Below are 12,879 nucleotides of genomic sequence, written 5' to 3' on the forward strand. Positions count from 1 at the left end.
GTCCCAGCTTAAAATAAAAACCCTCACCCCACTCCTTCTTGACTCATGCATAAAACTTCAGGGAAACTGAGCTATCTTTTTGTGTCTATTATGTCTGTATTTCCTGGCCTCCTTAAACTCTGCTGGACTAATTTTGCAACCTGTTCTACCTCCATCTTGCTAAAAATAACCTAGCCTTCAATAATTTTAAATCACTTTTACTTGATATAACCAAGGAGTCATTCGTCTTTTATATTCTAGGTCTTCCTCCGAAAATAACATCCTGTGTTCGCTACTGCCGTTGCTGAAGATATTGTTAATCACAGCTTGACCTAACATGAATACTTTGTTACGAAGAACCCTTCCTGATTGTAGCAACCTTATGAACTATCTTTGCTGGTATGTTGCCAAGATGGAACCAGTGAAGAAAGCTCTACTACCAGCAAGAGTCAGGGAATTTTTAAGCAAGCTTAAAAATAATTTTTCTTGTTTTTATTGTAATTTCTTAGTCAAATATTTGTGATATTGATTATATTGAGTTATCTAATTATATTGAATAATAAAGAAATAATTGGATTCGTTTGTCTGTTTTCATAATTTTTGGTCTTATGGTCGTGTTTTCAAGTTGATACCAATTAGTCAAAAGAGATGGTCCAAGACTGTTTATGCTTTTTTTTCGTCATGTAGTTGGTTTTCGTATACAGTTTTTAGTATACTGGGCAGGAGCAACTGCGCTGGACATAGTAGAGGTTTCGCTTGGCAGGTTTCCCTTTGAATTTAAGCTTTGTATGGTACGATGGATCAAGGTCTTTTCGTACTTTTTTCTACTGCCATTTGACTTGATATTTTCCTCAGAAATCTGGATCTGTGTTTAAATCCAGCCTTTCAAACAGTTCGTGGTGACGAACTGTAAGTAAGGAGCGACCCGGCAGAATAATCACTGAAACTCTAAAAAATGAAATTTTTATACTATTAGATACATTAAAATAATTGTATTTTTTTTTGCTGATTTCAAATATATAAGTTACGAGCCTGAAAAAGTTTGCCTTATTTTCGAAAAAAGGGGGAAACACCCCATAAAAGGGATAAAATCTTCATAAAACTTACACCATCAGATCAAGCGTATCAGAAAACTCATCTGTAGAGGTTTTAAGCTTCTATCGGCAAAAATGTGGAATTTTGTATGTTTCGCCAAAAGAAAGATCACGGATGCGTGTTTATTTGGTTTTTTTTTGTTTTTTTTTTCCAGGGGTGATCGTATCGATCCAGCGGTCCTAGAGTATGGCGAGAGGGTTCATTCAAACGGAAATCAAAAATTCTAGTGTATTTTTAAATTACTAAGAAACTGGAGGGCAACTAGACCCCCCCCCATGCTTTTTTTCTCAAAGTCACCCGATCAAGATTTTGAAATAACCCCGTGGTTCAGCATAGTCGAAAATTTAATAACTATGTCTTTAAAGATGACCTAATCCCCCACAGTCCCTGGGGGAAGTGCTGCAAGTTATGAACTTTGCCCATTGTTTACATACAGTTTTGGTTATTGGGAAGTATACAGACGTTTTCAGGAGGGATTTTTTTTAGCAGGGGGGGGGCGGAGATTACGTGGGACGATATTTTCGTGGGGGAAGGGATATTTCTATGAAGGGAGCGCCGGATTTCCAAGTATTATTTAAAAAACGATCAGAAATTAAGCTAAAAAAACAACTTTTTTGAACTTAAAGTAAGGAGCAACATAAAAACTTAAAACGATAAGAAATTATTACGTATATGAGGTGGTTTGGCCCATAGTCAATAGTTCGCTCTTTACGCTAAACTTTTTTTTAGTACTTTAAAAAGAGCTATGTATTCTAATTAAAAGGCCTTTGTGGTTCAGGGGTCATTCTTAAAGAATTGGAACAACATTCGAACTTAAGCGTAAAGAGCTAGGTATTGACTAAGGGGCAAACCCCATCATATAGATAATAATTTTGGTACGTTTTAAGTTTCAATGTTGCTCCTTACTTTCAGTTGAAAAAGCTGTTTTTTTTTGTTCAATACATTAGGATTCGATTGCGGTACACCTGTCGAACTACTGTTTTCCAGTCGTTTGACAACCTGTTTGCTATTGGAAACAATTTAATTGTAATACAGCTGTTAGATTACAGACTATTTTTACCAATTGTTGAACAATAATGTTAGTTTGAATAGTAGTTGTACATAATATAGTTGGACTATATTAATTTTAAAATTAATCAAATTGTAAAAGCTGCAATTCAAAATTACAACTCGGGACCCTCCCCGTTCCAAAAAAAAATTTATTTTGTCTTGACCCCAACAAATCACGTGCATCCCCCCCCATATAAACTTGTATGGGTTGCCCCACCCCTAACGGCTAATTATTATCCATTTACGCTAAAGGACTGTAATTTTACGCCAAAAAATCAAGACGCAGAGGCTTCTTTGATACGTAGAAATGAAACTGGAAGGCCACGCCTCTCACGTCAAACCAACGAAAAAATACGCTAAATGACTGTAGTTTCGCAACAGAAAAGGGTCATTTTATGTTGAAAAATTGTAATTTCAGGATCGCAGGGATTGGCTGTGACGAGTACAGTGGGTCCGCCCATAACGGTAAATCAATCACAATGTACGCGACAAGGCCTTCTTTTTAATCCTCTGACTGAAACACCCAGAACTAACGTTTGTAAGTAAAATAATACATTTTTGGTGTAACGTCCACTTGCTGCACCATAATCTAGCATTGAGGTGCGAACGGATTTTTCACCGTGTATCAGTTGACGAAACGACAATATGTGCACGATATTACTACTACTACAGTTACTACTTCTAGTATGACTACTCCTGAGACTAAGCGTAATAAGGCGAAAATTTCAGAAAATGTTGAAGGGGAAGTTTAACTAAATTAAAACATACTATGTGCAAAGAGATTGTCGAAAGGGCGTATCAGCAAGATCGTAGGAACGGATTAGAGTATTAAGTTGAAAGTTCCAGGGCATGATGAGAGAGATGCTCAACTGACCAAAAGGTAATATGGCATACTACTGCTGCTGCTTCTGTTACTACTACTAAGGCTAAGGGTATGAAGGTGCAAATTTCAGGGAATATTAAGGGGGAAGTTGAACTGAATCAAAACACACTGTGTGTATGCAGATTGTCAAAAGGGCGTAACAGTAAAATCTTAGGAAAGGCGTGGAGTGTCAAGTTGAAACGTACAGGGTTTGTTCTGCGGGCTGTTTAAAACCAAAAGACAATATTAACATGTGACTATGACAGTATTACTATGCCACTAATACTACTACTACTGCTACTTCTATTACTACTGCTACTACTACTAAAGCTAAGGGAGTTAAGGTGAAGATTTCAGGGAATGTTGAGAGGATGTTGAACTAAATCAAAACACACTATGTGCATGCAGGTTGCCAAAAAGACGCACCAGCTATGTCCCAGGAACTGTTTACGGTATTAAGTTGAAACTCTCAGTGTTTTTTAAGGGGGATGTTGAAAAAAACAAAAGGTGATGTGTGCATACGGCTACTAATGCTGCTACTACAACTATTTTTAATACTGAAGCTAAGAGTGTCAAGGTGAAGCGTTCAGGGTATGCTTAGAGGATGTGGACCTGAATTAAAACACACTATGAGCATGTAGATTAATATCTCAGCAAAGACTTAGAATATTAAGTTGAAACTTTTAGGGTATGTTAAGGTTGTTTTTTTAACTAACCGAAAGGCACTATGTGCGTAGGCTACTACTACTACTGCTAGCATGACACTGCTATTAGTGAGGGTAATGGTCTTAAGGTGAAACTTTCAGAAAATGTTTAGGGGAATTTCAACTGAACAAAAGCATGTTATATGCATGCAGGTTGTCAAAAGGGCATATAATCAATATTTTAGGAACGGTCTAGAGAACTTTCAGGGCATACTGAGGGGGGTGTTGAACTAACCAAATGGCACTCTGTGCATGTTACCACTATTTCTGATGTTACTATTGCTATGACTATTACCTCTACGGGAATATTTAGGAGAATGTTGAACAATATCAAAACGCACTATGTAAATGTCATTAGCGTGGATACAATGTCTTAGTGTATCCTGATTTTCAAACGGGCGTAGGTATATATCATCAAACATTGTTGAATTTTTTTCCCAACATATAAATATTTAAGCCAAAATCCGGGTTCGATAGATTCTGTCTAAAACTTTTTCCGCAAAGGAAGTTTTTTGAAGAAAAAACTTTAGATTTTTTTTTTGTTTTAAATATATTTTCATTTAAAACGAATTTCGTTCTTAGAGACAGTAAAAAATCTGCCATTTTTGTATATACCTACGTAAATACCCTTTTTCATAAATGGAGTATTTTTCGCAGAACTCTTTTTTTTTGGGGGGGGGGGGGGGTAACTTCAAATTTAATGAATTTTATATATTTGGAATCTATATAAAATGTTGATTTTTTAATGTATATATCTCTGTTTAGACTCCTTTTAGAGTTCTGGTTACTATTGGAATAAGTTGCTCCTTACAGTCTGTTGCCATAACTGTCTATTATAAAAACAAAAAACATAAAATCCATATTTCCATTCAAGTGTCGATAAAAACTTTCCTGGCAACACTTGCCTCCCTCTCCTGGGAAATTCCCCGGTACAAATACCGATCCCTTCCCCCCAGTCTGTCTGTCTTTTTTGTCGACAAGCGTACGAATTTTATGCCTGCATGTTAAAAGCAATCATTTTTCTGCAATAAGAAGGAAGCTATCACCCTGGAGCACCCATATTCAGGCTTAATCCGAACGAAAGGAGATTAAAGATTTATTTATAACTCCCTTTCCGCACACCCTCTTTTATATTCATCTAAAGATTGCAAGAGAGTTAAAAAATTTGGGTGCAAAAATGCACTTTTTAAGGGCTCAGGCCCCCTTTATTTACACAATAACGCACACACCCCTTCATATTAGCTAATGCATGATTGCAGATCCCTGCACATAATGTCAGGGAAAATCAAATTAAACAAGGCTTTAAATTACTTAGTTAAACGAGGCTTAAAAAAATATCTGTATTAACCGTTTATTTTGTTAGGACTACGTGACTCGTTCGGAACGAATTCGGTACTGCGCGGTGTTACTGCCTCTGATACTGGCAAGCTCAATATTTTGTTTTCGATAATTTTAAATCAATTCTCTGTCCCAGAATTTTCAACCGATTGCGACTTGGCCGTATTTGGGGTAAAATTGCAGTTTTGTGCCCCAAAATGTCATAATACGCCAGTTTGAAAGACAAATATTTTCGTCTCCATAAAAAAGGCACAAGAACTTTCATTTTTCTTTTTATTGAGCCTTCTCACGATCTTCTTGGACTGTTGGTATGACACAATCGCCCCTAGGGGAAAAAAAGAAGAAAAAACAAAACAAATAAACACGCTTCAGTGATGTTCCTTATCGAAAAGGAAACAAAAAATTCCACATTATTGTAGATGAGAGCATGAAAAGTCTACAATACGGTTCTTTGATGTTATGAATTTAATGATGTAATTTTCGTAAAGTTCATTTGCCGTCTTGAGGGCTTTTTCCCTTCCTCCGAATATCATGCACACTTCCTCTGACTCGTAGCTTTAGGTTTTAATGGGTAAAATTGAATTTAACAATGAACTTAACAAATTCTCTATGTTCAGAATTTCCAGAAAAAGCTGATTCTTTTTATGTAAATGTTTTTATCTAGTATACTTTTCTTTAGTTTTGGTTACTATTAGTCAGTGTTGCTCCTCACTAATAGTTCATTACCACGAACTGTATAAAATTATTTGGGGGATTATTATGAATTCCCTACTTCAAAAGAGATCAGTATTTTGATTTTTCTCCTTATTTGTGTGTCGTGGTAAAGGAAAAAATACTCGGTTTTGTCATAGATTGTCGTTAATCTGTAAATTGTCCGGCTTGCTCATTGTTAAATTAAATTTGAAATAACAAGGTTTTTTCAATTGAAAGTAAGAAGGAACATTAGAACTTAAAGCTTGACACACAAGTATTTGACCAATAAGAGAGTCATAGTTAACCCCTGCCGGTTACCCAAACACTTGGAAAACTATAAGCCTCCCCGTTCGCCTGCGAGTCCAGGGGACTTGTCGGTCATGTGTCAATCCTAAAACACAGTAGTCCGCCTGAGACTCTAAGAAGACGAGCCTAGGTCACTTGTTCACCTTTGAGTCCGGGCAAATTCAGTCCCCCGTTTTGCATACAAGTCCAGTGGACATTGTCCGACATGAGTCAGCCCAAAAATATCGATTATCCCCATTACTATTCCACTAGTATTTCTCAGTTGGCAAAGCTCATTTAATGAGAACAATCTCAGTTGCCCAATTGTCTTCAGAGTACTGTGGACCTGGTCGATCATAAATCTTTGAAAACCTTATATTTGGGGTTTCCGATTGCCTTCAAATGGCTCATAGAAACTCGTAAACTGTTTCAAATACCTTTATATCATGAGTATCTACCTTAGTTCGGCTCTAGGAGTGAGGGATGGATAAATGGATGAACCCAACCAGCACGATTTTAATAAAAAAAAAAGTCAACGGACTCAGTCGCGGCCTCAGAATTCCATAGACTATTTGAATTACCCTTATCCATGACTATCTACCTTAGTTCTGCCCTAGCATGGATGGATGGATGATAAACTATCTACCAACAAGTGAAATGACATCATTTTTATACAACTCTGAAAAAAGGTTTATTTAGCTTCGCCTCTCACTCATGTTGCCTGTCTTGGCTTTTTCTCCAGTTAGCAATGGCTTAAGGGCAACTCGATTTTAATTAAAAAACTCAGCGGAAAAAAGCGGCTTGGAAGGGGGATAGCTACCCTCCAATCTTTTTAGCCACTCAAAAAGGGCGCTGGAACTTTTAATTTTCGTTCGAATGAGCCTTCTCCTAATATTCTAGGACCAATGGTTCGATACGATTATCCCTGGAATAAAAGAGAACAAATAAATTACGATCATCCCTAGAAAAAAGACAGCAAACAAATACGCATCCGTGATCTTTCTATAGGCAAAAAAAAGAAGCAAAATTCAACTTTTTTGAAGATGGGAGCTTGGTACGTCTACAATAGAGTTCTCTGATACGCTAAATTTTTGATTGTGTGATTTTCATTAAGATTCTATGACTTAGTTGTGGATGCATTCCCCTTTTTTCAAAATTAATTAAAAAGCTTTTTTCACAAAATAGTTTTTTCATAAAAAATTAAAGAGGACTATTGAACAAAAAATGAGCAAGAATAAAATCTAATAGTCTATCAAGCATGGAACTACTGCGGGTCAGCCCTAATAAATAAATGAAACACAAAGCGAACAGAAATTACACTATTCAAATGAGCAAAACTGAAAACGAGCAGAAATTAACATGAGTAGGGCTCAAAACCCCTATGCCTTCCCAAGTCCAGAACATTATTTGCACTTTACTGAAAAAATATAAATGCCTTTACTTTTACAATTTTAATAAATCAAATAATATTAAAATTTTGATTAATAAATATTAGTATATGTATATTAAACCGACAATGCACATTCATTTGTATTTTTTTCAGTAAAGTGCAATTTGTATTTGTTTGTACGACAAAACTTTCTATAAAAAAAACATTATATGCCCCCAGGGCATAACTTACAACCGTTGCACTGTGGGCTGTGGGGGGAGTGTCATCCTCAAAAACATAGTTTCCGGACTTTTTAACTACTTCGAACAAAACGACTATCTCAAAATTCTGATTGGATGTGTTTGGGGAAATGGTGGGTGTGAGAGGGTTGTTAGTTGTCGTCCAATAACTTTCGACTATTAAAAAGGGCACAAGCCCTTCTAATTTCCAATCAGATGAGCCCTACTTGAAGTATCTACAACATCGCTATCTATAAAAAACCTTATATGCCCCCGGGGCATAATTTACAACCCTTGCCCTGAGGGCTATGAGGAGGTTATCATCCTCAAAGACCTAATTTCTAAAACTTTTAACTACGTTGAACAAAATGGCTATCTAAAAATTTTGATTGGATGTGTTTGGAGAAATGGTGGGCGTGAGAGGGGGTTAGTTGCCTTCCAATCCCTTTCAACTGTTAAAATGGGAACTAGCCCTTTGAATTTCCAATCGAATGAGCCCTTTTTCAAGTTTTTGCGACACCGCTTTCTATAAAAAACCCTATATGCCCCCAGGGCATAACTTACAACCCTTGCCCTGAAGACTATGGGGGGAGTGTCCAGCTCAAAGATATAATTTCCGGGCCTTCCAACTGCGTTGAACAAAAAGGCTATCTCAAAATTTTGACTTAATGTGTTTGGGGAAATGGTGGGCGTGGAAGGGATGTTAGTTTTGCCCTCCAATCACTTTCGACTATTAAAAAGGGCTCTAGCCATTTTAATTTCCAATCGAATGAGCCCTTTTTGAATTTTCTATGACAACACTTTTTATAAAAACCTTATATGCCCCCAGGGCATAACTTACAATCCTTGCCTTGAGGAATGTGGGGGGGGGGGGGGTTGTAATCCTCAAAGACCAAGTTTCCAGAACTTTCAACTATCTGAACAAAAGGGGTATATCAACATTTTGCTTGGATGTGTTTGGGGGAAAGGTGGGCGTGGGAGGGGGGTTAGTTCCCCTTCAATCACTTTTGACTATTAAAAAGGGCACTTGCCATTTGAATTTCCAATCGAATGAGTCTTTTTTGAAGTTTCTCAAACAATGTTTTCTATAAAAACCTTTTATGCCCCCAGGGCATAACTTACAACCCTGGCCTTGAGGAATTTGGGGGGGGGGGGTTGTAATCCTCAAAGACCTAATTTCCAGAACTTTCAACTACGTTGAACAAAAGGGCTACCTCAACGTTTTTATTGGATATGTTTGGGGAAAAGATGGGAATAAGAGGGGGGTTAACTGCCCCACAATTACTTTCGAGTATTAAAAAGGGCTCTACCCATTTGAATTTATAATCAAATGAGCCTTTTTTAAAGTTTCTACAATGTCTTGTATAAAAATCTTATATGCCCCCAGGGCATAACTTACAACCCTTGCCCTGAGGGCTGTGGGGGAGTGTCCTCTTCAAAAATATAATTTCTATCTGGAAATAAACTACGCTGAACAAAATGGTTCTCTCAAAATTTTGATTGGATGTGTTTGGGGAAATGGTGGGCGTGAAGAGGTGTTAGTTGCCTTCCAATCACTTTCGACTATTAAAAAAGGCACAAGCCACTTCAGTTTCCAATCGAATGATCCCTTTTCGAAGTTTCTGCGACAACTCCTTCGATACGAAGTGCCCTGGTATGGAAAAAAAATAATACATTGTGCCAACATAGTTCTTTACTTAGGCAGCGCGATTGCGCTGCCTATGATAAGGAAAATTTTCTCAGGCTCGTAGCCTTTGATGGGTAAAACTAAGTTAATGAATCTTATATGTTTGGAATCTGCGTAATAAGTCAATTCGTTTGATATGTCTTTTGATGTCAAAATTATTTTTTGTTAGAGTTTATGTTACTATTGAGCCATGTCGCTCCTTACCACTGTATAAAAATAATTAACAGTAAGTTCACCGCAGACGATTTCTGACTCTTCATTCTCGGTGCGTACAAACAGCTCCTCCCACATACTCTTTGATTAGCGGGTTACTAATGTTAGTATGTGTCAGTGGTCCAATTACCCTGGAACACGTATTTTGGCAGAAACTTCCTCAAAATGCATTTGAAATCAACTCGAGACTTCGAAACCTACCTGTAATTCCTAAAAACATCAAATATTAACATTGCACTTCTAATTACCGATTTTCATATATGTATTGAAATATATTAATTTAAAATCAGTTTCCTTAAAATTTAGTGTTCCCACGTTGAAGCCAAGTTTCACGTTCAAGAGAAATCTGACTGGTCTACCCGTGAAAAGATCTAATGTCGCTTATATTTTTACTTTCTCCGGAGTACTCGCACCTCGGTCCGGGTTTTTATAATGGGTGTGATAGGGAACGATGGTACTGTTTGATTTGGCAAAAACTAATCTACCTAAAATTTTCGGTAAATTTAACTTGTTCGTTTGAACCTTTACAATTATTATGAATAGTTAAATTGATTTTAACCGACAACATATGAATATATTACTATTTTATCTTTAAGTATACAGTTTTGAGTCATCCCTTACAGTAGTAGTGGCTTTCTCCTGTGGCGAGTAAGAGAGTCTACGTTTAGCTTATTATGGAAACTATGGCCAAGAGTTTTTCACCCTGTTGGGATATCTCACCACCATCTGAATTTTTGCTTTTAAGGAAACTATGGCGAAGAGTTTTTCACCCTGTTGGGATATCTCGCCACCATCTGAAAATTGTATTTCTTGCTTTTATTAGCTTTCTTTTTTTCCAGGGATTTCTACGGCGTATTTCATTAGAAGATGAAAATACCATCATTTATTTGTCATGTTTGTCCGGGATTATGTCCGGATTCTCGTTCAATGTTTTAGAGTGTATGGATTTGCTTGTGAGTTTAGTTGGAAAAGTATCCTATAACCATCTTCCCATAATGTATGCCGTTGCTAAAGGATATATAGCCCTAAACAGGTAAGTTTGAAGAACAAGTCACCAAATTTTGTTTAGCTAAAGTCAAATTTTTTAAATTTTCGGGCGGTTCTTCACTTTTGACTATAATTCAAGTTCTTTTAACTACAGAATTTGAGTCAAAGTAAGAGCTCTTAATGTATCCTGGATTATCCTGCTTCTATTTAAGTGATTAAAGATCAGCATGTTTTCCGACGACACTCGCAAGGAATGACTGCCAAGACCAATGCAAGTCCATTTTTTTTTCAAGGGTTCCGCTACGAACTTCAACAAACTGAAAATCATACTTGGGTCAGACAAATTTCGTTATTAATTTTGTTTAGTCTTGACATTGTTGGGGTTTGCACATGCCCTTTTAACGGGGTATGGAGGGAATCTCAAACATTTTAAATGGTATTCCGTCTGGAATGTTTTAGATTCCAATTATTTGAGGAAGTTTCGCGATTTATTACTGGTAAAGTGCGGAATGATGCTCTTGGTGAAATTAAAATTATTTATCGGATTCACGTGGGTCCAGAGTCTCAGCGAACGAGTTGTTATAGTATGAGGAATTTATCTGTAGAAAATTGGCTATGCCGATTACTACTACAGAATTTGTTCTTACAGATCTAAGAAAACGATACGTGATTCTTTGCACTAAATCTTCAAATTTTTAGGAACTAAAAATCGATTGGTGACAATTTGGTGCGCTTGTGTTTCCAATAATCGTTTTTGTTTTTTCTTTTTCTCAGGTATGATTTGGCAAAGGAGGCTATCAACGATTGTCTAAAGTGCGTGAACATCATCCAGCCCCTACATTACCCTGAAAGTACTGCTATTATCCCTGAAACGAATCCGTACATTTTAATATCTAAACTTGAAGAATTGGACTTAGAATGCAGTGTGGGTAAAGACCCTGTAGCTGTTTGCTGTGCTTCAGTATGTCAAAGTGACCACCATTATCCAGATAGAAAAATGTTTCTAGACGACTATAATTTTGAAGGATATACCGAAATTCAGTGTGACGTCGGATGTCGACTGCAATACCACTTACAGTGTTTGGAGACAGAACAAGAAAAAAAAAATTATCGTAAGCATATAGACAAGGTAACTTTCGTTTCTGGTCGTAATCGATTTTAAGACCTACAGAAGTGACCACTTGACTATTTTTCAATGTTTTAGTAAGCCTAATATCTGTTTTGGAGTAGCAGAAACGAAATTTGAAAATTTCGAATTTGTCATAGTGACAATTTACCAGCGATTTAACCTTACCAGCGATATCTTTAAAATGTCAATATATATATTTATAGTTATTTATGACCCACAGGAATTACGAACAAGTACAATATTTATATATATATATATTAGATTTATTGCAAAAAGCCTGCGGGCCATAGCAGCACAGAATACAGTCTACAAACAAAGCCCAGGAACAAAATACAACTTTAGATAATATAAAAAAAAGAACAACAAAAAGATAAAAAAGAAACACACCAAGGTTCAACATTTTAGCCAGCAAACACCAATCATAATAAAATTCAAATCCTAAAACCGTAACAAGCTACCCACTCCAACATGATTCCCTGTGTTTAATCCCTAAACGAAGAAACTTACACAGCTGTTTAATATCTCATGCGTTCCTCTCAGCCATCCGCTCAATTAACCAGCATTCACTCCCAAACACTCGTCCAAAACATTCATTCCGTAACTCAGTCAGCTCTTCATACTCGGATACAAAATGAAATAAGTTCTCATTCACACATCCACACATAGGCCAAAAATAGGGACCAGCTGCCGGCCTAAACTTTCCTAAAAATTCCTTCTCTTACCTTAATGCAAACTGTCCAATCTTATCAACAACAAATTCTTCAAATTCTCTTTATTCAACCCAAATTTAGAATAGACCTCCTCCCCCCAACAGTCTTTAGCTTGGGAGTAAAACTTCAAAGACATAGATTAGTCCTTATGAGCTTGCCACTCTTGGATTTCTTGGTCATTTAGGGTTCGCTGAACTTCCCTCCATACTGACACGCTTTCACCTATTGGGCCTTCTCCTTCATTCCACGTCTCCGAAAGGCCACACAGGTCCAGTATTTTCTTGACCTGATTTGGCCACGAATGATGTCTACTCTCCTTCAAGCTTTCCAAATAAGCTGACTTAAGAAGCAGAACTCTAGATAGCTTAATTATTTTCTCCCAGAATTTTACCATTCTAACCAATCTAACATTCCTTAAAATGAAAAGCCCTAAATCGCCTTTCAGTACCACTGAACTAAATGAATCATTCGAGCTTAAAACTCTTTTAAAATATCTTACTTAGCTATACTACTTCTAGCTTAGCTGCTTTAGCCAAACC

At 36.8% G+C, this 12,879-nt stretch overlaps 1 protein-coding gene across 1 annotated transcript in view; it reads left to right on the forward strand.

Moving 5' to 3' along the window:
- The window catches only part of LOC148952055 (uncharacterized), a 318,887-nt gene that overhangs the window by 69,180 nt on the left and 236,828 nt on the right, over positions 1 to 12,879 (forward strand). The window contains exons 3-4 of the mRNA XM_089089125.1: positions 10,354 to 10,547; positions 11,276 to 11,630. Coding sequence (XP_088945251.1) covers positions 10,354 to 10,547; positions 11,276 to 11,630 — 549 coding nt within the window. The remainder of the gene's footprint in view (positions 1 to 10,353; positions 10,548 to 11,275; positions 11,631 to 12,879) is intronic.

This window comes from Artemia sp. Qi Xiang Cuo, chromosome 5 (genome assembly GCF_049724085.1).
Source record: "Artemia sp. Qi Xiang Cuo chromosome 5, ASM4972408v1, whole genome shotgun sequence".
NCBI lineage: Eukaryota > Metazoa > Arthropoda > Branchiopoda > Anostraca > Artemiidae > Artemia > Artemia sp. Qi Xiang Cuo.